General features: G+C 35.7%; 1 protein-coding gene across 3 annotated transcripts in view; it reads right to left on the bottom strand.

Annotated features, from left to right (window-relative positions):
• Positions 1-25,423, bottom strand: part of singed (fascin domain-containing protein singed) — a 68,429-nt gene that overhangs the window by 6,852 nt on the left and 36,154 nt on the right. For 2 of the 3 annotated variants that reach the window (XM_065234241.1, XM_065234242.1), the window contains exons 2-3: positions 22,114-22,389; positions 9,848-9,889 (exon numbers count right to left, since the gene is read on the bottom strand). In XM_065234241.1, the coding sequence (XP_065090313.1) occupies positions 9,848-9,889; positions 22,114-22,315 (244 nt within the window). In that variant the 5' untranslated portion in view covers positions 22,316-22,389. The remainder of the gene's footprint in view (positions 1-9,847; positions 9,890-22,113; positions 22,390-25,423) is intronic. The other variant, XM_065234243.1, reaches the window with a different exon arrangement.

The following is a 25,423-nucleotide window of genomic DNA, read 5'->3' as shown; positions in this document are numbered from 1 at the left end:
AGGATGATTTTTAACTACGGCAAATGTAATATCTTGATAAATTTGCGGTGATACTAACTATGTACAATTACAATTTAGAGCTTTCAAACTTTGCCGATGTCTTTCATTTTAAATATCATACGTACCATTTAAAAACGCAAGGCACACCAATTCGTCCTGATATTTTAAAATAAACCATGGATACCAACCAAGAAAATAAGAAAAACTTCAATATTTTCGCATCAGCTGAACAAGCATTTAGAATTTTTGGTCCCATTCGATGTCATTAATGCAAATCTAACCTCACGATTAATACAAAAGTTATCGTGGCCTAAGGGGTGCAATTTCGTCTCATTTTTCTCTGCTTCCATAGAACGACAAATGATGGCGTAGTCAGTTAAGATACGGTTTTAGTATTATCAAGCCAGGGACTATCTTTTGAGCTGGAAGTTTTCTCGACTTCTCTAGGCAAAGAATATAGTATGTAAAACATCTCTTGAATTCATTAAAACTGTTTGTGAAAACAGAAAATAAACAAAAGCAAATAGCTGATTATCAGCAAACCCCTGCTGTTGCCAGAAAAAGAAATATTACAAAAAATCATGTAAAGTGCTGTCAAACTAGATTGCTGATATATTTTTGCTGGATTAGTTGTTGGACTTCCTGGTTTCTGGCACTAAAAAATGAGTGTTTAGAACTCAAAATTCAATTTCTGGTTTTACTACAGCATTCTTTGGAGATGACATGTTTGACTGAGCATTTCCACGCCAACTGTCAGATTTACCTTCTCCTATTTTCATGAAACTTTGCCTAATAAATTCTTCGATACGGGCATTTATTCTAATTTGTGCTGAAATTCGGTAATTTCGATTCATGCCTCACTTTTAAAAACGGTCAAAAATAAACATTAGTATTGAAACGAATACCACACACTTACAGTGTACCTCAAAATTGAGCGTACAGATGTCATCAAATTTCAGAAAAACAGCTGTAAAAGCCAAATTTAAAGAGATACTTTTTTGAATTCTGGCTGCAGAATCATCATACATGTATCATTTATTGGTACAGTATTGGGCTTATTTGGATGCGTTAGGTAAAAGTAAGAGCTGTTTGAGAAAAACGATTTTTTCTTGAAATACCTTAATATCTTGAAATAAAATTAACTAAACATCTTGAAATTTTGCTCATTTACCTCATTTTTAGTCATAATAAAGATCATTAATACTCCACTAATTTTTCTAAAATTCGTCCACTAGGTAAAAAGTTGATAATCGAGCGTTTTACTAAAATAAATTTAACTAAGCTCATGCTTCATTCACGATCGTTTTCAATGAAATTCATAAAACCTCATGGTAATTAATTTATGGTAAGGGCTTCATTTTTCCGTAATCCCTTCTCTCAGATTCATTCAGACATTGATACATTCGATAAATGTAACATTTATTCAAGGGGTCTCTCTTAGTTCAGTCGGTACAGGCGCAGCTTTAAAGCAAGGCACCGTGCCAAAATCGAATGGATTTTGAAAATAATTTATTTTTGCTTGTTATGATCACAATTTTCAATAAAACGTTATTTATTAATAACGGATTTGTCATAAAAATGACTCACGGTGGTCCAAAATCAACGAAATCATAAATTATATTTAAAAATAAAAACGTTCGGTTTTGACACGGTTCGATTTTGGCAACACAATTTTTTTGGGTTTGTTGCCAAAATCAAACGGGCACTGTACCTATCATGTGATAATATATATACAGTTAACTCTTCACAACTCGATATCAAGTTATAAAACCATAGTATAAATTAATTTCATGGCTACTGTGATATCGATTGTTTATGGGATTGTTATTCTATATCTCTATAATTCTATAACTCGATGCTCCTTTGAATATCAAGTTGTAGAGAGTTCACTGTAGGTTCACTAAAGGAGCTTGTAATTGCAATGTTTACATTCTGTTACGACAAAAAAATTGATTAGACTTTGAAGAAAATCTCTATAATCGTTTCCACATCCGATGATACCGACAGAAAGATCACTGTAAAAATCGCATGAGATTATTCATGACATTCATGAAAAATGACATTTACTGTACTGCAGGCGCCTAGGTTCGAATCCCGGTTCGGTCTAGACATTTTTAAATTGAAAAATTGCTCGAGTTCTCGACGCATAGAGTATGATTGTAATTGCCACATAATATATACTAATTTGGAACAAGCTAATATGTTCAATACACAATATATACAAAAATACAACAGGCTAAGAATGCTCTCAATTAACAACTGTCGATGTACTCCAAGAACACTAACCGGATGGAGATAATTGAATAACTTTGACTCATCAACGAACGCCAAATCAGTACATAATACCAACCTATATTTTGCATAATGTACGACTCACCGCCGAATTCCTAGTTGGGTGGAACTGAACAAGCATTTATCGGTCACATTCGTTGAAATTTATGCAAATTTGACCTCACGTTTAATGCAAAAGTTAAAATACCCTATGACGAAAACTTCTTTTATTCAAAACGATCCGCATTGATTATATTAGCATTAATTATATCTGCGGTGCAGCGTCCTCTCATTTTCTGAAACAAATGATTTGAATCTTCCCTGCTTCCAAAAAAACAATAAATCCAATGTGTGATTTTACCAGAACATTCCTTAGTGATTAGAAATGACTGGTAATCTATGAGGCACAGAAGAATATTATAGTTGATGGAGTTGTGCTGGCAAACACGGAAAGACCCTGTTTTATTATCATCAAATTTGCTTTAATATGTAGCTCAACAGTGTTAGCAAGCAATGTGTTGAGTCATGCTCTGGCCTGATTTTTATCTTTATTAAAAGCGCATAAGCATAGTATTTACATAAATTAATGATACGCCAAATATGAAACTCGCAATAATGACGGATAAATAAGTTTATTTTGAGAATTGATTAGTCACATTTTTATCATAGCCGCATAATTCACATTTTTATCGAATCGACCTTTATGCAGGATCAGCTCATTTTATCGAATCGACCTTTATGCAGGATCAGCTCAAATTAATACACCTCTCCTACAAATATCAGAATAGTTGCAGCAAACCATTTAACACTCTTCTTCCCATGGTGATCCACAACTTTTCGGTCCATCTCATGGTAGTCCATTTAACTTTACCGTGTGTTCATTATTTTCGTCCATATGAGGATTTAACTGAGTAACGGTTGAAAAACAATTTACACACTATTGATTTTATACAAAAACTTTATTTGATTAATTCGATAATTTGAGGCTTTTGTTTTAGCACTTTTTTTTCAAAAATATATTGTTGACACATTCTACCGGGATGTATTCACGTTTTTGTTTGACTGTTTTATAGTTTAATTTTTTTCAGTTACAAGTATAAAAACTGTATAAATAGGAAAAATCAATTGTAAAGTAACGTACCATTTGTCTTTTGCATATCAGAACAACCAAAATCCTTCTGGAAAGTAAAGGGTTACAATAGGGTTCAAATATAATTTTGTGGAGCAACCATATAGGTTCTGTTTTCTGCTGTTTTCCAGCATTTGTATCAAATGGACTTATGTGGATTCTCAAATAAATGATTCAATTATTCCAATGGTAGATGTTTAAGTGAAACTTCGCTATAAAAAATGTTTCTCGGAATTATTAAAGCATTGGATGCTACAATTAAATGTTGTGCTTGAAAGTTACAAGAAGAGGTTGAAAAGTATGTGTGGCATATAAAACCTGTCAATTTCGCTTTCAGAGAGTCACAATCAGGCATGGAAAATCATTTGCATTCATTTCATACATTCATTTACATTCATTTGCCTCTAACTTTTTTCATCAACAACATTCCGCAAAATGATATATAGAATTTTAGTAGGTTTTGTTATTAGCTACAACTTTTGTTCATAACTCAAATCTGTATCTCTTATGCATCACGAAGTAGAGCGGGCAGAACTTGTTACTGTTTTTGAGTGATTGTAAAATACATTCACTGGAAAACAGTAGTGGCTTCTGTTCGCTCTGGTTCGTCATGCATAAGAGATACGAATTTAACTTTCATACAAAAGTTGTTGCTAATAACAAAACCTACATAAGCTCTATATACCATTTCGCGGAATGCTGTTCAAGAAAAAAGTTAGAGGCAAATGAATGTAAATGAATGCACGAAATGAATGCAAATGATTTTCCATGCCTGGTCACAATCAGTGATTTTATGATTCGTGAGCGCGAACTTTGAGGAAAAAAATATGTTGACCCAGAAATAGCTACTTTACCAGCATAGTGTATTCTGTGATGTTGTGGTTTATAATGAGGCCTTTATTTGGATGAAAGTTGAATTAAAGACCATCCTATTTGTGGTGGTCCTAAAAATGACATAACAAATTAACTTTTTGTTTCTGATTTGGGATCATTCACACTAAGATCATTATGTAAGGGAATACGGAGAGAGGGGAGTCTAAACGTTGTTTACAGTTGCAGGTTGGCAATTTCTTACTTAAGGTTTAATAGTTAGAAGAAAATAATTTGATCTTAGCCGTTTTTACACTAGAACCCTGAATATATATTATATGAGCATTTGAAAAAGAGATCAATGTATATTTAAATGTTCCCAACTCAACCATTTTATGAATGCTTTGATATTAGGGCGGGATGGAGGAAGGGATAACTGTTAATCTTATAGAAACCACCATAACGTTGGACAAAGTTGTAGAACTGTTTATTTGAATGAACTTTGCTGAAGAAACAAATTTTCTATCGTTTTAAGTCATAATAAGTAATCTAGGGTTACCAATAAAACTTGGTTTTATTGAGTTATCTTTATCTACATTGGTTTTTCATAAATTACATCAATCTATGTAAAAAATCATCTGTCAATTCTCGCATCTACTTACATAGCACATCATCTTTTTGCAGGAGAATCGACATCAATATTCTTTCTATCGACTAATCTTTCATGCATCGTAGAAACAGTCGTTCCCCTCGTATTCTGGACCCTTTCAAAGTTTTTTGATTTTTTGCTGAAATGTAAGTATTTCACACGATTATGCTTTCATTTCGCTTACAAAATGTGCATTGAAACATCACCTTTCGATTGCCACAAGCAGTATATCCCTCTTCTTCTTAACAGAAGATATCAACAATTGGAAAAAAAAATATTTTTAGGGAAATTGATCGTAACTTTTTTATTAAAGGATTTGGTACTTTGTTCAGCAAACATGTGCTACTAAATAAGAATTCAAAAGTTATAAACTTTCATTTATAATTTGAAATAAAACAGTTATGCTATAGAAACTAATTACGCCATAACAACTGCTACGTGAGAATTACCATAAGTTTTACCAGTAATGATTTTTCTGCAAAGTTTCTTTAAATTACGTTATATACAACAAGGTTCATCATAATATAATCAGATATAAAGAAGATAATTTATTATATTTGATGAAAGCTGCAAATAGGATGGGGCAAAAATCATCCTATTTGCAACTTTCATCAAAATAAGGGCATCATAAACAACACAGAAGGCACTATGCTGATGGAAATGGCTCTAATGTTGGCCTATGGATCTAAGATTGGGCCGATCGCCAAATATCTGTTATTTATTAATTGTATCTAGATGAGCGCGTCATTGGGGCGGTACTAATGGATATTTTTGGTCACTATTGAAAATTTAGTCGATTGCTGAATTAATGTATGGGCCCAAATTAGGGACATTTAGGCCGACATTACATCCATTTCCCCTAGTTGCAATTTGTGGGACACCCCTCACCATCCCTCTCCAAAGGGGGAGTTTGGTAAAGAGAGATGTAGAAACCGATTTGTACCTTCATTAAAAGTTGTCCTAGCTCGCTATCTACTATCTATATGCAATTTTCACACTGCCGTACTCTAACGGAACTATCAACCTCTTTAGTCTGTTATTTGAAATTAGCATCTTCAACTATGTAAATCGTTGACTTCACGCAGAAGTAATACTAAACATATAGTCAAAGAATATTTAATGTTAAATACCATTAGACAGATTATGGTTTTAATTAGTATTAGAAAGTTTGGTCAATTTGATTTTGGGTCATGGACAACTAGAAATTTAAGCTGTTAAACTAGCAGAAAACCCAACAGCTAAAATGAAGCTCAATTTTGATTATGTCCATCCAAATTTAAAACTCAAATAAATTTTACATACATTTTCAAAGCGTACGATCAAGTTATCTCAATTGAGTAATGGTTTCCACCATCAAATCTTACAGATGTCGCCCCGCCAGTGGTAGTTTTTCGGTATTAATATTTTCGAAAAATCGTTGATTTCTCTTCATACCTTGCTTCTAGCGGTGATTTTTTTTAACAGGATGTTCATTTTAGTAAAAGTGACATTATGTAGAAATAATACATCGGACAAATTGCACCATTATTGATATTTTACATCTTCTTCTTCTTCTTCTTCTTCTTCTTCTTCTTCTTCTTCTTCTTCTTCTTCTTATTATTATTATTCTTCTTCTCATTTCAAGCTTATTGCGTGCTCTCAACTTAGTGTTTTAGGATCACTTCCACAGTTATTAATTTTAATAATCTCAACTATATGTGATTTGATTGCACCATTTCTGATATCATCAATGTTTAGTGATCGTTTATTACGGATACTCAATTTGAATACTATTTCATCAATCGTGACATGTTTTCAGAAAATGTTTTTTTTTTAAACCACTGATCCATGCGGTATATATTATAATGATCACTGATTTGATTCCGTTCACGATTCAAGAATGATTGAATGGTGAACTAATGACTGTTGTTTTGAAAACGATGTTTTGATTAATGCCAAGGAATTCTAGATTCATGCCCATAGTGCTTGTGCCAGAACCGACATTGTACATTGAGGTGGGTCAAGTTTGTATGGTGGATCACAACCCCCTGCTCCCCACTGCTCTTTCGATCTGTATTGAGCTCCACATCAACTGTGCCAAACATTGAACGAATTTGGGTACGCTGTTGATTTTCGGGTGAACTTTTAAGTTCATATGGGAGACGGAACGAAACAATTCATTTGCTTGTCAAATATTTAAAAAATGATCAATTACAGTACGGGTCCGATTTTGGTAACATGTTTCCAATGTCTTGAATTTGCTTGTGTTACGCAATTAAAAAAACTCCATCTCTATTTAATATTGTTCATACACTGTCCGGTTAATCATGAAGCTTTAAACGTGCTGCGATAATCAGGTTTGCAATTATTAAAGCTCAGAAACCATCATTTTTGTGTCAGTCAATTGAATCCTACTGTATTACCAAAGAGACTTAGATTGGCAAAACTATGTAACTTTTATAGAAAACCGCAAATTGATTCGATTTCTGTGGAAAAAGTTAGTAGCCTTTTACTTTAAACCTAGTGCTCCGCCATACCTGCAGGGGTATATGTGAGTTTGTAAGTATACGCGAAGCATTAGGCCTAAAGTAAAAGGATTTTAACTGTTTTCGCACATTCGCGGTCTTCTACAAATTTGATTAGTATAGTGTTCTCAATATATGTCTCATGACCAAGCGACGCCGGTGGTGTAGTGGTAAGCGTGATTACCTCTCACCCCAGCAGGCCTGGGTTCAATCCCAGTCGGCGCCACGGAGATGTTCTGAGGCATAACAAGGGAAGTAAAGCCGTTGGTCCCCCGTTCATGAGTTGATGGGTCGATAGGTAGGGTCCAGGTGTGGGAGCTGCCTCCCTGGCGTCGGTAGCACTCAGCACGGAAAACAAATCAAGGAAAAAAAATGTCTCATGATTAGTTAAAATTGAACAATTTTGGAGAAGTCATAAGCAAATTCGTTCCAATTCGACACAGTTCATGGGAACCTCAATATTGGTCGAAAAAGCAGTGGAGAGCAGAGGGTTGTAAAGTTAAGCCATCCTAATGAACATCCCTTTTAAAGAACGACGTGACTTGACAATCCCAGCTGGGGTTGTACCAACACTTCCACTTCCACTTTAGTGATTTTAGGTGAGAAAACCGCTCTTTGAAAATTTCAGATCATTAGGCTGTATCACCAGCTAGCACTATTAGCTTAAAATTTATAATGGTTTTTGGTTGAAATGTTTGGGAAAATGGACTCTTTGGATCACACATTTAGCTCACATACGAATATCTTAATAAAAATAACACGAATCAAGAAACACTTTTCAGCAAATTTGTTCCATATTCGTTAATAAGCTACAAGCTGTGCAATCCTGAGCTAATTCGGGTATAACAAAACTGTTCGATGATCTAAATAGTGTGTAATTTTCTCATACATTTCAACCGAAAACACCATATATGTGAACACTAAACAAAAGCCAGCTCGTGTTGCAACCAAATGAGCTGAAACTTTCCAAGTAACTATTTTCTCTCCTAAAGGCATAAACTTGGGGGTTGGTCCGTAGAAAGAGATCCACAAAAAAATCACCCATAGGAATATGGGCCAGCCTAAACTACACAATAATGTGGGTAGATCACCTTTTCGTGGTACGTTACGGGATGTAAGATCTACCACCGATTCCTAGTCCTGACTACTTCAAACTAGGGGAAAAGGATTTTTCAGTAATCCAAGGAACACATCTTAGTCCTTGTTACTTTTTATGCCTTGTTGATAGTGACAAGACTCGGCTTTGTCTACCGAGGATGATCTTGAAACAAGGAAAAAAAAAGAAGAGTTAGTTGTCTTCATCTATGTGATTCCTAATCTTCTATTCGTTGTTCCCTAGTTTGAAGTGGTTAAGACTAGGGTACTGATGCATGGTCATTATAGGTGTCATACCTTAATTTTGTTGCTAAGGAATCCAATTTTGACTGACAAAGGGGCTCGCCTTTGGAGGGTGTTTCAACACTCCGAAGGGTATAAATAAATAGCGGGACCTTTCAAGTAGAGTCGGATCCTTGTGATAAATGCAAGAGTGGCAATTGTAAAAAAATCGAATACTTCATCATTTCTCAATAGTGATGGAGTAATACGACATGCACTAAACTAAGGACACGGGATATACTACAATAGATCAATTTACTGGTCGAAGTAGTGTTAGGTCCCGAACAGAGGAAAAAAAAAACTACACAGTAAAATATAAATTATATAAATTACTGATGAATAAAACTGATGGAAAATAAACAAGTATAACAAAAAATAGTCTTCCGAGTTGTAGTATGTGCATATGTCGTGCCGCAATATTAAAAAAAAAAATATTTGCTGTGTCGGTACCATAACAAAACCACCACAATCACTAAAGAAATTTAAGAAAATGTTTGAAAAAACCAAGAGTTGCCTATAACTCAAATGTATCTGGATAGTAGGTTAACTACATTTCTCCAAGTTCTGCCAATTTCAGTTAAAGAAAATCGAAATTAAAACCAATCTTCTCCAGCGGTCCTACTCCATTAAACTGCTATAAAATTCAATCAAAACATACATAATTTCGGCCTAGCCCAATCAACATGTATAGCGTTGTGATCGGTTTGTCATAGATATAGGTATACTGATGAGTTCAATGTGATTTGATGTTGTTTGTCCGAACCGCTGCGCCGTGGGAAACGGGAGAAAGTGAGTATGCGTGCTGAGAAAAAAAAAATAGCTGACAGCTTTCCATCTTCGCATCACTTTGTAGACCACCAAACAGAGCAATTTCAATTAAAAAGTCGAACCGCAGTCATTAAATCAAAAGTTGTGAGCGAACAGGTGTTTCTATTATTGTTTTGACTTCGAATGCGATGGATGATTTAATTTGTGCTGAATTTCATATTTCAGATATATGTATGGGAAAATGGAAACAATAATCACAATCAAACACAAAACAACATACAGTAAACGCAAATCTAGAAAATCACGCCCGAAAGCAAAGAAAACAAATAAAAGGATTACCTTTATCGTCAGTTTTTGGATTGGCACCTGGCTGCCAGCGTTCTACAACGAATGAGATAGATGAGAAGAGACATAGTGGATGAATTGTTTTATGTGAAGAATGAATTCTGTATGATAAGTGTGATAAGTCTTTTCTGAATATGCTTGAACTATGAGTAAAACTAAACTGATGCCTTGAAAAACTCATTAACATGCAATTATAACTGAAGTCGAAATAGATCATGAACTTATAAGAAGACAGAAAGAGTAAATGATGGAATAATCCAAAATAGGTAAAATTATCTTAAATTAGACATTACAATTGGATTCTCCGAAATGAAGCTATTTGCAACTAAGAGGCAAGAATTTACTGTTCACTGTGCTAATTGATTTTTAATGGAATGAGGTTTTCTAATTGGACGCCAACGAGCAGCACGATCGCTTAGAGCGAATTCAATTTGATTTATTTCCATTAAATCGCACCATCTTGGTAAGCTGACTGCCAACAGCCAATGCTGAGATGCCTAGTGGACCTCACAGCATTTTTCTAACGCTGAACTGTTTCTGTAGTCAGCTTTTCAAGTTGAGTGAGAGGCACTTTGAAACTCGTGCTTTCCTCTTGTGTTCGTCTCTCGGGAGACGTGATAGCATCAAGCAATCATAATTTCACCACACTTACAGCAAACGCTGCACTTTTTTTCTTCAATTAATAAAGCAGAAAGCACAAGCAATACTCGTAGAAGCAATGGGATAGAGAGATGCTCCAGAGTCGATGCCGTCGTCGCACTCGAGCGAATTTAGTTTCGAGCGTTTCGAGAAATAAAACAAATCGATTGAGAGACAGATAAGTGCGGCTGGTTTCTACTCGTTGGTAGCACAAGATCTAATCTGGGAGAGTACGCGCGTTTTCAATCGTGTATAGAAGATATGCGCTCGTTTTGCTTCCTGCTGTGTGACATGCAAATTGTGGCTTACATTTACACGTTGGATTTAAACACAATTCGAGGCAAAGATTAATTGACAATTGGTATCCTTCTGTAACAACATTTCTAAACCTGTTAGCACGTTAACCGTTTATTTAAACTGGAAAAGCATACTACCATGAGTGTTTTTTTTCTGAATGGTGCAGGCTGCCGCGTTGAACTTTTTTTAATAGTTAATGATAGTTGACTAGTTTTTAATAATTGTGTTTTTTGTGCTTGTTTAGTTCAACGATTATTTATAAGTATCTTCATTTTCATTTTTTTCAACCCAAGGTTCAATTAAAAACTTAATATCCAAAACCAGGTGCACCTCAAACAACGCATCTGACAAAAATTTCTAGTGAGCAAATTTGACTAACAATGCCGATGGAAAAAAACTTCTATTTATTGGCATCTCGAGATACACACAAAATGATACTAAAAGTTTATATTTACCCTAGCGCTGTCTAGTGAGGCATTGTGTTAGTTCCTGTATCTTCAGGACACACATATAAATACCACCATTGTAACTTCTTTATAGAAATTTCATCAAAATATGCAGGTACAGTACGGGAACAAAACTATTAATGATAAAAGCCGCTAAATCGCAGATAGTAGTCTTATACTGAAAATACTAAAAACATAGGGTTGTGTCCAAGACATGACTGCATTATTGACGCAGGACGTAGCCCTGCGTAGATTATTATTAGTGCTCAATTTCAAAAGCATCAATTATTTTTTTTTAAATGGACGACATTCTTATATCGTGAAAAAGTCAACGTTCGGTTACAAAATAGTGTTTTTTCACCTATTGAACGACTTTCGTTAATGGAAATGCATTTAATGAATCAAGCCGGCTATTAATTGCTTTCAGATTCGTCGAAGACCAATTGACACCATCTGAAATTTTGATGTTGCAGAATTTCTACAGACAAGTACTCTTTAACAGTGTTCACTCGGCTATCGACATAAGCAGACTAAAGAGCCTGAATTTATAAAGAGGCGACATCTTATCCATTTGACAGGTCTTCTGCTCGATTGGAATGACTTTTCCTATGACTTTGACAGATAATCGATTGTTCCAATTTTGACATGTCGTCTCTTTATAAATTCAGGCTCTTTAAAGCAGACCACTCTCGATTTTATAGTCGCTATATTCATAGTCTGGCGGATAGAATTTCGATCTATCAAAAAGCGAAACCAATTCAATATATTGTAGATCAACAATTGAAAAGGTCCTATCAACTTTTATAAACCAAACGTTGATTATTCTTTCCTCGACAATAGAACGCAAATTACCGGCATCATCGGATAGGGGTGTCTTTCCTCAACCCAAAGATAGTGTTAGTTTGCGTAGGCGGGCCTTGAATCACGAGAAAACGGTTTCCGAAGTTTTGTTTGCAATAGCTGATGTGCTCTTTTCTGTTGTTGGTCGTGATTTGATCGATTGGTTCCGCTATTTGACAGCTCAATTGGTTCCCGAGATTCTATCCGCCAGACTATGAATATAGCGACTATACTCTCGATGTGTGTCACACGATCGTCTGTTTACTCGGCAGCAACCATTCCCGAGCAGGAGAAAATAACTAATGAATACCTAATTCTGACCTGATATCAATATTTGGTATAGACCAACATGACGTAAGAGGTAAAATACCAAAAGATTACATGCAAAATACTTTGTAAATAACAAAAAATGATATTTGGATGCCAAAAGAATACCTGTGTGGTATGTTTTGGTATTGCATTTCATAACTTGGTATTTGAATAGTATAGTGGAAACATTTTTTTTTGGTATTATTCTACCTCTTGGATGACACCTATTTAAGGTATCGAGATATTCGTTCCTGATCGGGTTGTGTGGTTTTCCTCATTGTTCTTCATCAGCAGTTCTTTCGGTCGATGTGTCGTCGAGTTTGGAAAGCAATCGTTTAATGATGAGTGTCTGAGTGCTGACCACGTTTTGCGTCCATTGCTGCAATGGAGGCGCTCTGCCCCCTGTTGGCGATACTGCCATACAATGAAACCACTGGAAGCGGCTTTCTTTCTGATTATGGAGGCTTTTTGGATAGCGGAAGATGAAGTGTTTATTGCGTTTTACCTTTTGACTATAGTTTTAAGATGTTTTGTATAGTGAACAAGAATCCTCGGCTCTGTTAAGTTAATTCGATTGAGCAAATAAATTAATGAACAAAAAAAAAGGAACTATTTAACGGAAACTTATTTCAATTTGCAGACATTAATTAACAATTCTTTCAAATGGCGAAGATTGAGTGGAATTCAATCAAATTGAAAGTTAAATAACACATTTTAAACCTACAGGAGCGCAGCGAGCTGGGTGGTTAGACCAAGTGGAGCAAGATCTGGGAAGTGTAGGACACTCGAGAAACTGGAGACACCAGCCACCGAGCGGTTGGCGCAACATTGTAACGCAGGTGAAATCCTGAAGGACGTCAGACCAGCAGAAAAAAAACATTAATACAACAACCCTAAACTTGCATCCACAAACACATCGTCCTTTAAAAATTTGAAAACATTATCGTATTATTTTAATAACGCTTTTTCTTGATAATTTGTCAGAACATTTGTATACATCGGCTTATAACATATCGCAAGTCACGACAGGCCAAAAACACTAAACGAAATTATAACAAAGTTCAATTTAAGACAAAATAATCATGAAGAAGAACTAATAAAGATTTACCAAATAATCGGACCGCCATTTCAAAGGTCTTGTCAACCTGAACAAGCTTACCACAGACTGCAACAATCTATCTTTTCGAGCAGTCATGTTAAAGCATGCAACTAGGAGTCAAAGGAGTTACTATCCGAGCAAAACCGGTTAACAAAATGAAAGCAAATCGATATTAAAGTTTGCTGTTCTTAACAAAATGTAAACTAATTTTGATTTCAACTGTCGCCAAATAAGTCTGATGTCATACTAACCTCATTATGCAATCAAGAGTTTTCAAAGTGAAAGCAACTTAACTTCGACTTTTGCTGTTAACGACTTGTTGAAAATTGAATTTACTTTTACCTGTCGGTGAACTAACTATTATTGTATGTTTGTTTTGTTTAACACATTTTATGCCATTCGAGACCTGTCTGGGTGAGCTTTGTACTCTAGTCTTTTAGCGTTATGTCAAACATTTACGCCAGGCCCGTATTCAGTTAAATATTATGAACGCAAAATGATTTTTGATTTTGCATTCATAGTATGTCATTGAAAAAGCAGGATTAGTTTTCCATTTGATTCAAAAATGTGAAATTATGCTCTCAGCTTTGCTGTGTTAACGTTAATTGATACAAAACGATATCAACTTAATTAAGAAAAAAAAAAACCTACACCATATCAGCAAATTTTGATTTCAATTTGATCTCTAGCTTTGCTCAGATAACGTGCGCATCAGGGGTGGCAAACATCTGTCATACTGAACCCGTTAGTTATGATGAGAGCTGTTTAAAAGAAAAAATGATTCTTTTACTAGTCTAAGAATAATATAGATCGAGTTTGCCACCCCTTGCCCTTTCAAGTTTGCACGCTGCGCACGCGAGTGAAAGGAGAACTAGCGCCATGTAGGAATGGAATTCTCAACATAACTGTCCACCATCCAATAGGTCTTGTTCTTAACCCAGCGATTCTCAACCAATGGGGCTCGACCCACCGGCACCGGTGGGTCGCGGGGTGCCTTCAGACAACATGACACTTTAGCGTTTTGAGGCGATGCAAATCCTTTTTTTTGTGTTTATGGTCAATCTGGCGTTGAAAGTTGGTCTCGAGTCGGTTTTTACAACGTTATGATATTGTTTTCTAATTAGTTTAAATCCTAACTTTATTATTTTGATACTACTCATGCGTTTAGGTAGCTCTTTCATTGTTTTCAGATCATTTTCGCACATTTGAGGCCGTTTTTGTATTTACTTGTCGATTTATCTCAATTTTATAGTTTTTAGTTATTTTATCTTTCTATAATTTTTTGGCTGTTTTGGAGGTTTAAGCCGTTAAAATACAAAGCTATTTCTTTGTCGTTTTACAGATACTTTTGGACTAAGAATATTTTTTTAAACTTTATTAAAGTATGGGGCCTCCCTTAGCTCAGTCGGTAAAGGCGCACACAGATAAAAATTCTGAATTTTAATTGTGAGGTAAACATTCATTTACGTAAACTTGTATTTCATTTCATGCAACCGAGCAACTTGTAAACAATGTTGCTTACAAAGATGGGCTTTTGTATACAATCCCGAGCAAAGCTGAAGATCAAATTGAAATCAAAATTTGCTGTTATGATGTAACTTATTTTGAATACTACAGTTGATCTCATTTTGGTTAACTTAACGGTTAACACAGCAAAAATGAGAGCAAAATTTTACACTGTTGAAGCAAACGGAAAATCCTGCTTTCAATGAAATAAATTTGATTACTGATTTTGCATTCATAATGTTCTACTGAATTCCGGCCTGGAGTAAATGGTTACCATTCATGTTTCTCAAGCTGAAAGACTTGGGCTCCAATCTCACCCCGGGCAAGTCACGAATGACCTAAAATGTGTTAAACAAATCAAATAAACAATAATCATTAGTTCAACGACAGATGAATTTCAATTAAATTTTAAACAAGACGTAAACAGCAGAACTTCAAGTTAAGTTGCTTTCATTTAAAAAGTCTTGATTGCATTGGTGCGGCGCGTTACAAAAATTGCTATAACTCGGCTCCCAATACTGGTGACAAAAATGTTGAAACGGTTCTGTATGGGAAAAAAGTCAGGGAACAATTCTAAAAAAAAAAAGCAATCTTGTATCGCGCGGAGAACACCAAAAAAATTGCATTTGTTTATAAAAAATTGTAATTATTATAAACAAATTACATTTTTGATGAATAAATTTTAGTGATTTTGGAAGAAACATGTCTTCTTGTGATTATATCAAAACTGGAGAAAAATTCATTGGCCCGATCTAGAGATAAGATTTTTTTTTTCGAAAAAGGGTCTAAAAAACTTAATTGTTTATAACTTTTGTTTAAATGCGAATTTTGCCGAAATATTTTGGGTTATTATTTGTCGTGGTAAGAGCAATATATAGACGTATTTTGAACGGAATCCAATGATTTGTGAAAAATCAGTGGTCCACTTCAGGAATTTTGACTCAACTGTGGAAGTGCATTTAGAACGCTAAGTTGTGAGCACGCAATAAGCTAATATGCGATATGTAATCCGAAGAAGAAAAAGAAGAAGTAAAGTGGGTCGCGAGCTTATACAATTTCCAAAAGTGGGTTACAATCGAAAAAAATTTTAAGTCCGCTGACCTAACCAATAAAACCAACCTGCTACCTAGATTAGCTGCCGAGATAGAGCAAGCAATTATAAGTCAAATGTTACACTAGCGCCGCTTCGTAAGAGAATTCTAAACAGAACTCTACACCATGCACCTATTCATTTGAACAACTTTACTGTAGACAGCAACCTTAAATCTCTGCGGTGCCGGTGGTTTAGTGGTAAGCGTGATTACCTCTCACCCCAGCATGCCTGGGTTCAATCTCAGTCGGCGTCGCTGGGATGTTCTGAGGCAAAACATTTCTGATCACGCCTTCCTTCGGAAGGGAAGTAAAGCCGTTGGTCCCCGGTTCATGAGTTGATGGGTCGATAGGTAGGGTCCAGGTGTGGGAGCTGCTTCCCTGGCGTCGGTAGCATTGGTGCTCAGCACGGAAAACAAGATCGACGGAAAACAAATCAAAGCAAAAAAAAAAAAAGAAAACCTTAAATCTATTCGAGCAGTCAAGTCACCTATTCATTTGAACAACTTTACTGTAGACAGCAACCTTAAATCTATTCGAGCAGTCAAGTCCAAGCACTGAATCTTACTCAAAGAGTGAGGCACTTTTACTCATTCGTATGAAGCAATTTTAAAAAGCGTTGGTTGCGTCATACGCTGAGTGGTCTACATTTTTATTAGAAATTTCTCCATACGAATAAGTGGCTCACTACTAGAAGCCAAATAGTGTTTCATATGGGGATGGGATTACACAATATTTATGCTGACAAGTTAGAGCAAGAGAAATTAAACGTTGCGCTAGTGCCACCTGGTGAGATAATTCTAAACTTTATTATTAGTCGGACTCGTCCATCTTAAGAACTTTGTTGAACACTGCAAGCATCTATCTATTCGACCAGTCAAGTTAAGCAGGCAACTAAATGTTAAATGGTACACTGGGCAGCATGGCAGTCAAATTTTCAATTTTTTTTTCTTTATTAAAGGGACTTTCAGCCTTGGGCTGGTTCGTCTCTGGGGAGTCAAATTTTCAACTAAACTGCCCCCATGCACTTTTAATTTTTTTTTTCGATAAATAAATTTCATAAGTTCATCAATATTGAATACAGGTGGTCATAAGAACTTCAAAATGGCCCTAAAGTGCAAAAAAAAAAACTGGCCTGAAAGCCAAAGACAGAATTGCAATGAAAAGACATGAAATCGCTGAAATAGCCAAAAACAACAACGACAACTTTATTCTAGGCAGGCTTGCTGAAACTCCTCAAACTCACTGGAGGTTTTAAAACACTCTTGCCCTGCGAGTTTAGCCAGCCCTCACCTCGAGTGAGTGGCGGCAGGAATATGGAAGAAGTAAACAAAAACTCCTTGTGAGAGAGAGGGAGAGTGAACTTCAACGAGAGGATGATTCGATCAGGGGTTTGACATATAGCTGAATACACGTACTCAACATCAAAACAACAAAACATATCATGGTACCGCTGACAACGTTGCAGATGTTCGGTACGCAGCAAACTTAAGCGATATGACAGCCATATCCATCCCCTGGATTCGATTCGAGACTCCGGATGCCTTTTTTGTTCGACGCAAGAAGCTCAGAGTTCACCCAGAGTGAGAGTAAGAGCGTGTGATAGAAAACATGAACATGAATGGCAGTAAACCTCACTCTCATTTTATCCCCCTTCGCTCACAAGCTCTGAAGCTCAGTGGAATGATTTGGCAGTAGGCATTCTACTCAAGAAAATGCTACGCTCGGCTCATTTCAAACTCGCGAGTGAGGCTCCAAAACAGCCTTATGTGCGAAAATGATCCGAAAACACTAATAGAGTAGTAGAAATGCATGAGTAGTATTAAACGACAAAGAATATAAGTGGAGGAATATCTTATTTTAGTTACATAAAATGTAATAAACATTACTCCTAGCATATTAATAATTCAACTTGTTGCTTCTTCTTCTTCTTCTTATTCGCATTTCAAGCTTATTGCTTAGCGCATATTAGCTTATTGCGTGCTCTCAACTTAGTGTTCTAAATGCACTTCCACAGTTATTATTGAGAGCTTTCGATGCCAATACCAATGCATGAATTTGTATATTGTGTGGCAAGCACAATGATACTCTATGCCCAGGGAAGTCGAGAAAATTTCCAACCCGAAAGATTCCCTCGACCGGACCGGGAATCGAACCCGCCGCCTCCGGCTTGGTAATACCGTGCCTTTACTGACTAGGCTATGAGGCCCCACTTGTTGCTTATCTTCTCTATTTTGCAGGAAAAATATACATTTTACTGTTGGACCTATACTTTTATTGATAAATTTTCCCCCATCTATCGGAACCCCGGTATTTGATATTTCTTATTCCTATAGTCATGCTTGGCATGCACAGTTTTACACACCAACTGCTCATTTGTTAATAACTTTTCACTTAGTTGTTGAAATTTATTTTTCTTTTAAGTAATTGATAGATTAGGATCCAAGTTTATTATAGATATGCAAAAAGTAGGTAAATCTTTACATTTGAATCAACACCAATGATTGTTTAGGCTTAAAGTCCTAGATGTGCAGTGAGCATTTCTCACTTCATTTTTACAAACAAATACAGTATATTAATAGAATTAAAATCTACTTTTTTACGTATCTATAACAAGCTTATACTCTGTTCCATATACTGCTTCAAAAAGAACTATGCTTCGTCAATTGTGTGCAAAGTGATTAGCAAATTAGCAGTTCGTGACCAAAACTGTGTATTCCAAGCATACCTATAGTTGCGATAATGACTGGTTAATGTCACGCCATCACCTTTTCAGACTGCGGTAATGACCTTTTAATACTAACCATAAACTAAAAACGCAAAAAGTTAAAAAAAAAATGTCAATCTAACCTGGAAAACGCCTTGAAACCTCAAAATACCAAATATATTTTCGAGTTCCTAGGGTATAGAGTATCATTGTGTTTTCCATAGAACCTTATTGACCAAGATAGTTAAATTTTGAAATAGAACAGCAATACTCACTCACTTTTCTAGGCGATGGCTGAACAGATTTTAGCGCAATTGAATCGTTTTTATTTATATTTTGGCGTCATGGAAACCAATTAAATTTCATTGCGATTGGACATTTGGTTCCAGAGAGATAACCAAAAACCCTAATTAATCCACCAACCAGCGACAAGTGCCTTTCTAGAAGATTTTCGACATGATTGAAGTGCATCCTCTTGGATGTAATATTAAAATTTATTTTTTGCGCTGCAGTTCGCAAGGCGTATCGCAAGGGGTAAAGGTTAAATTAGGTTTTCTTTATTAGGGAGGCTTTCAGCCTGGGGCTAGTTAGCCTCCGCTCTGATGAAAATTTTCACAACTATTCTTATCGATAATTTCAGCTAAAACTTTGCGAAAGATCGTTTTTTAGCCAATCGCCAAATTAAATAGTTAATAATTATTTTAGTGATTGATAATCTTATGACATGATCAAGCAGCTGTTTTGTGGGAAACACTTATTGTGCAGTGTGATATGATTTTTGTGCTCTATTCCATGGTCCAGAAACACCAATGCACAGTGGTGCAGGATGAGAATTCAGCTGGAAAGTAGTCCTAGAACTTTTGTTTTAATATTTAGACATTGTAGGTGTCTTCGGCGAAGTTTTTGTGCTTGAAAATTCCGTTATTTTTCGTGGTGACAACATTAGGCTTTAACTTTTCTCAACTAAAATTTCTCATGAAAGTTGTCTCCGAAATACTTTTGAATCTTCAAATGTCGCAAGTTTCTTAATGAAAAAAAAAGTATTTATCTATTTTTATAAAGAAGTTATACCCAATTATATTATTATAAAGGAATGCATTCAAACTGATTTGATAGAAGTAAATAAAATTAAAGATCTTTATTTTTTGTATAATGTACTTAAAGTTGTTCCCTTTTAAATACTGGCATGAAAACTTGTGTGCATTTGCTCCATGCTGTGTAATGACCATTTGAAAAGGACATATTTTATAAAGAAAATCGTTAATATCACGGACCTTCAAGTGATATCGATTTACTTTGTTCTGCAAAAAATGTGCATTTTAACAAATTCTAAAGGATACTCATTTTTTTTTCCTTGTCGGGTATTTTCATCACTGCGACCATTTTTCTGATCTATTGTGATATATTCCCCATTTTTTTTCTTTAGCTATATCAAGATGCCGTATCACTATTATTAGGAGTGATCGCCATAGTTTGACTAATAGCATTATCCCAGCACGGCATTATACTTCGAATAAAGTGCACTGCCGTACTGGGAGTTGTTCTCCAAATGTCAAAGGGTTCTATCAGCCCCTTGTCGAAGAACTTACGCCTTTTATTGAAAATTGCCGGACAGTGGCATAGCAAATGTTCCGAGTCTTCCTTTTCTATGCCACAGAAGCGACACACATCATCTTGAAGTTTTCCAATCAGCTTCAAGTGATAACGGCTCGGACAATGACCTGTTATAAGACCTGCATATATACTAAGATCTTTCTTAGAAAGTTCCAGGATTTTGTGGGTCACAGAAGAAGGATACTCATAGGTGACCTTCTCAAGAAATTTTAAACAAAAAATTTAGATTTAAAAAACTAAACTTTTCAGGTACACTCTAGTATAATTCTGAAAAATTACTCTAAAATGAGAACTAAAAAATGTTGTTCATCAAAGTTGCTTAAAATTACTTCAGCTACATCTCATATTATGTCTTTTTCTTTTTCCAAAAATAGTTAGTTTTTGAATACCAATTTATTTAAGGGCTTAGGTGTTAAATATGTACATATGTTTGACATTTTTTTAATCATAATTCTCAAAACTTGAATTGTAATTTTGCTTACCATTTCAGGAGCCAGTTAGTAATGGTACTTAGCTCAGGACATATCGCAAATTAAAAATCTCAAAATTGCGGTTTTTAGAAAAATCTTGAAAAATTTGAAATGATTTTAACCTTGCGGTTTCTCATTTTTGTTATGATTGTATATCGAAGATTTCTTGACGGCTAACCAATAATCAATTTTAGCCACAGAACAGATTTAATAAATCTGTATAAGCTGTCCTGCAGCTTAAATTGTTAATTGGGTAATCACCTCCAATTCATTAAACTACACACATTGTTTGTTTTTCTGTAGCAAACAATCGACGTTGGTACGTTTATCTTCCTGAAATATAAAACCCACAATTACCTCAAATCATGTGCCTGTTTATTTATTTTCAAATATCCATGTATTTTTATTTTCAAATGTATTATGCCATTTGTAAGAAAGTATAATTTGTCAATATCTACGTCAGTGTACTCATCAACTTGAAAGAAACATGCAATGCAGCAGCATGCAATATTTCAATAAACATCCACCGACAAAAACACATTTTCTCCGAAAAAAAAAAAGTTAACGGTTCCTTGATTCTTCGAAAGACAGCCTTCATCGACGCTGTTAGCTTTGCTATGCGGTACGTCTAGGTTAAAATTTTACCTTCATTCCGTATACATGCACATTTTGACCGCTACGTAGCCCATATCACAAAAAGACTGTAATTATTGCTTGATGCCTTCTTTTTTTTCGGTGTACAATGCTTGCCCCGTGGCGCATTATCTGTGTTCCTCTGCCCCCTTCCCGACAAGGCGGAAATCTAATCAATAGAGATTAAAATCGGATGCACGTTTTCTCATCAAGCTGTGCCAGTACCTTCGCTCGACGATCATCAAGGAAGAACGTTGAAATCTTAGATGATGGATTCTTCTTCACAGTCGCAATCAGAAATGAGGTCATACACTCGTGGTGGTATGAGATTTTCCACCTCGCAAGCTAGCTAGCAGTTCCGCTTTATGTTAGGTAACTATGCCAACGAAGAAGGTTCAACGGAGCATGGCAAACTGATAAAAAATATTACCGCACAGCGCTCATCGTTTTGCGAATTGCGAAACAAGATCTAGTCTATAACTTAACCAAACTGCCTGCTAACCTCCGATCAAGGAACTTACGGTAATAACATTCGATATCTTCGAAATTTCACACACTTCTGTAGAACTGACAAAACTCGAACGGTGAGCATTAGACACGATCATACTTACTTTCTCCGGTGTTGGATGGCTCCAGTGTCCAGAGTTGTTTTTTCTTTAGACTAGCTCCGTTGGCATTCAGTTTGTAACCGAAGGTTTCGGCCGTCATGTACTTGTATTGGCCATTGATTAGACCGATGGTCCACCAGCCTTTCTGCTGATTTTGTGATAGGATATCACCGTTCGTGTTGATTTCGTAGCTTGAGCCATTCATATTTCTGCTACTGTTGCGCTCCTCTCTAGTGAAGTTGGTGCTGTTGGCTCTATCGGCGCTCCAGAAATTCTCCTCTGCAAAAACACAAGCATCGAAAGAGAAAATGGATTATTATAACATTTCTCTGGGGTTTTCTGTGTGTTTGGTATGTAGAGCATATGATGGGATTGGAAAGCATCTCGAACAAGGCTGGGAGAGAGAAGCAAAAACTGGTTGGCCTTGCATATAAGTGAAGATCACAAAGGCGTAAAGCGTAATGGTACTCATTATGGTAATTTACGAGAAAATTCATAGATTTTTTCAATACTGTTCTGCATTCACGTGTAAAACAAGATAGGTAGCTAGACTTACATGCCCTTTAACTTTAAGACGTGTATAAGATATTGGATTCTCATTAAGTGAACAAGTATCTCCATATTTCAGGCAAGCGCAAAATTTAGAAGAATAGCCTTTGTTTTTTCAAAACACATGTTACAAATTCAGAATCATGGAACTGCTTTTTTTTAGGTATTGCTGCTCATGGTGACGTTTTCTATAGTCTTGTACTTCCGTCCATTAAACCGACGTATGCATTCTAATAACCTACGTCGTATAAATAGGGCGTATCATAACAATACATCTCATTGGAAATTCATCGTTTGTTGGCACCCAAAGGATGTTGTCTGGTTTGAATTGAGAATACGTAATTTTTATTATCGCTACCTGAAGTCATCCCTCGGCAGTAGTAAGCACACCATAGTAATAATCGTCATAAAGAAACTGTCAAATGGCGAAAGTGCTTGATTATAAAGCGATCACAGCTCGTTACTGACCTGAACAATGGCCGTGGCTTCGATAAAAACTTTGCTGAACGATATTTTTTTCGTTCTAGTGTTAATATGCTTTTTTTATATAATATATTGATCGTGAATACCGTGTTTGCGGCTGGCTGTACACTGGGAAGCATACACACTGCGGCAATAAGTTTTTCTTGTGATGTCACATGAACTGAAACATAGAAGATTAGAAGATATGTACACGCAAAACAAATTTCTCTTGCATCCAATGTAAGGTTAGATTTATTACATCTTTTGCATATGTTTTTGTTCTAGTTCTTGCAATGGACTACAGCGTACAAGTAAGGTTTTCCAGAATGCATATTTTTGTATGAAACCTTCACGAGATGATTTTCTAACAAAAAAAAATACAGAAAACCTTCCGGCGACTACATTACAGAATCTGTTCATGTTGCGAAACATTGCAAATTCTGCATAGTTTTAATGCAAATCTGTAATAAAAGCAGGGTGCCTTCCATTCATTTTGACTAAAAAAATGTTTTAAGAAATTATGGAATAATAAGATATTATGAAAATATTTTGATTATGTAAACAACAAGAAAAGATTGTTAAGTTTGTGTTTAACACATAATTCCTGCCAATTTTGCTACATGAGAGACGCAATAAGCGATTTTGTAATTTATCTCACCCACTCTTCGCGAAGAGGCGATCAGAAAAACGCTCATTGTGACTCTGTCAAAGCTAAATTTGCAGGTTTGATGGGTGAAACACAAACTTTACAATTTTTTCTTATTACTTACATATACAAAATATCATCATAATATCTTATTATTCCATAATTTCATAAAACATTGTTTTAGTCAAAATGAATGGAAGGCACCCTGAATAAAAGTTTACATTTCCCGGTTGGGTGCAGAAGCAAATTAAATTGATAAACGATTATAAAAGAAGAATGCTATAACAAAAAAAGTTCAGCCCGGCACCGGCACCCAGGATCCTATTTTCTCCTTTAGCTGCACGCGGTCGCCGATACATTAGCGAAAAGAGAACAAGTGCAAGAAATACGGCAAATCCGCATTACCATGGCTACGGTGAGCAACATTTTGTAACGGTCAAGTTAATGACCATGTAAATACAGCCGTTTTTGTCTTGATGTTGGGCAAACACAAATCTCACAGCATGCTGCGAAAGATCAACGGCTCTACCCACCTGGTTTGCGATCGCGAATGTGTTCAGTTCACATGTGCAGATTACGGCAGCACAGCAGCAGCCGCCTTACAGCATTAAATCAAAGGGTGCGTTGATGACTTTGCATAAGAAGAAAGTTGAAAGTTTGATTTTAACAAAGCGCTATTGTGTTCAAGTAGCAACGCGCAAGAGAAGAAAATTGCAGATGGAGATTCGTGAACTGTTTGCACCTTCGTTAGCAAGATAAAAAAAGTAACAGCTGTGTTCCGCCCAGTAGGCAACTCATCATCCTTTATGTCTCGAAAAGGTATGCACAAACTCATTCGAGCGAAAAGCATGCCGCTATTTTTGCGAAAATCCAAGTGCCGTTTCTCGATGGACTATGTATAAATATTATCTGCACAGCCGGTACCGTATATATCATCAGCACTCAAACGTCTATCAGAGCTTCGAATGATTGGTTCAATTAGTATTCAGACCACGGCAATCAATTTCTGATCACCTTGGGTAGCGGACTGATGTGTCCAGCAAAACATTTTATTCATACTGTTTGTGGTGATAATAGTGATAATAAGCATGATGATGTTCCTATAATAAAAAAATTACTGATATGCATTCTTGTGAATACATGTTGTTGCATTGCTGTCAAATAGAAGCAGGGATATGTTGTCTTGATACGTGGTAGTGGATTTATCACATTTACATTATGCAAGTACGCAGTCATATTTTGGCACAGGTAATTAAAAAAAATAATTACCGCTCGGAAAAAATAACCATAAAATAAAATACAATTACAACGAAATCTTTTGTCACTAATCAATCTTATTGTACGTATATCGAACAAAAAATTTTAACAATAGATGTAAAATACGTCCCATATAGTAAAAGTTTTCAGCAATAGAACTACAATAGAATTAATGGTAAATGGCTCAAGATTGTTCCAGAAAAAATGATTTTTCGTATGGTTAGGATATATTGGAACCGCCTTATTCTATTGTAGATTTCCTCATTTACATGCATCATGCAGCTCCACTAAATAATCGTGACTTGTCATTACTATATTGAATAGATTTTTTGGCTATGCGGAAAAAATAATGTGTAATAATTTTTTGAAAAATCAACATTTGATGCCTCAAGCCTCCAA

The sequence above is a fragment of the Ochlerotatus camptorhynchus genome, unplaced genomic scaffold (genome assembly GCF_037179485.1).
Source record: "Ochlerotatus camptorhynchus isolate MF236.1 unplaced genomic scaffold, CSIRO-AGI_Acam_v1.1 ptg000432l, whole genome shotgun sequence".
Lineage (NCBI taxonomy): Eukaryota > Metazoa > Arthropoda > Insecta > Diptera > Culicidae > Ochlerotatus > Ochlerotatus camptorhynchus.
The sequence above is the reverse complement of the archived record's forward strand: the minus strand, read 5'-3'. Positions and strand labels throughout refer to the sequence as shown.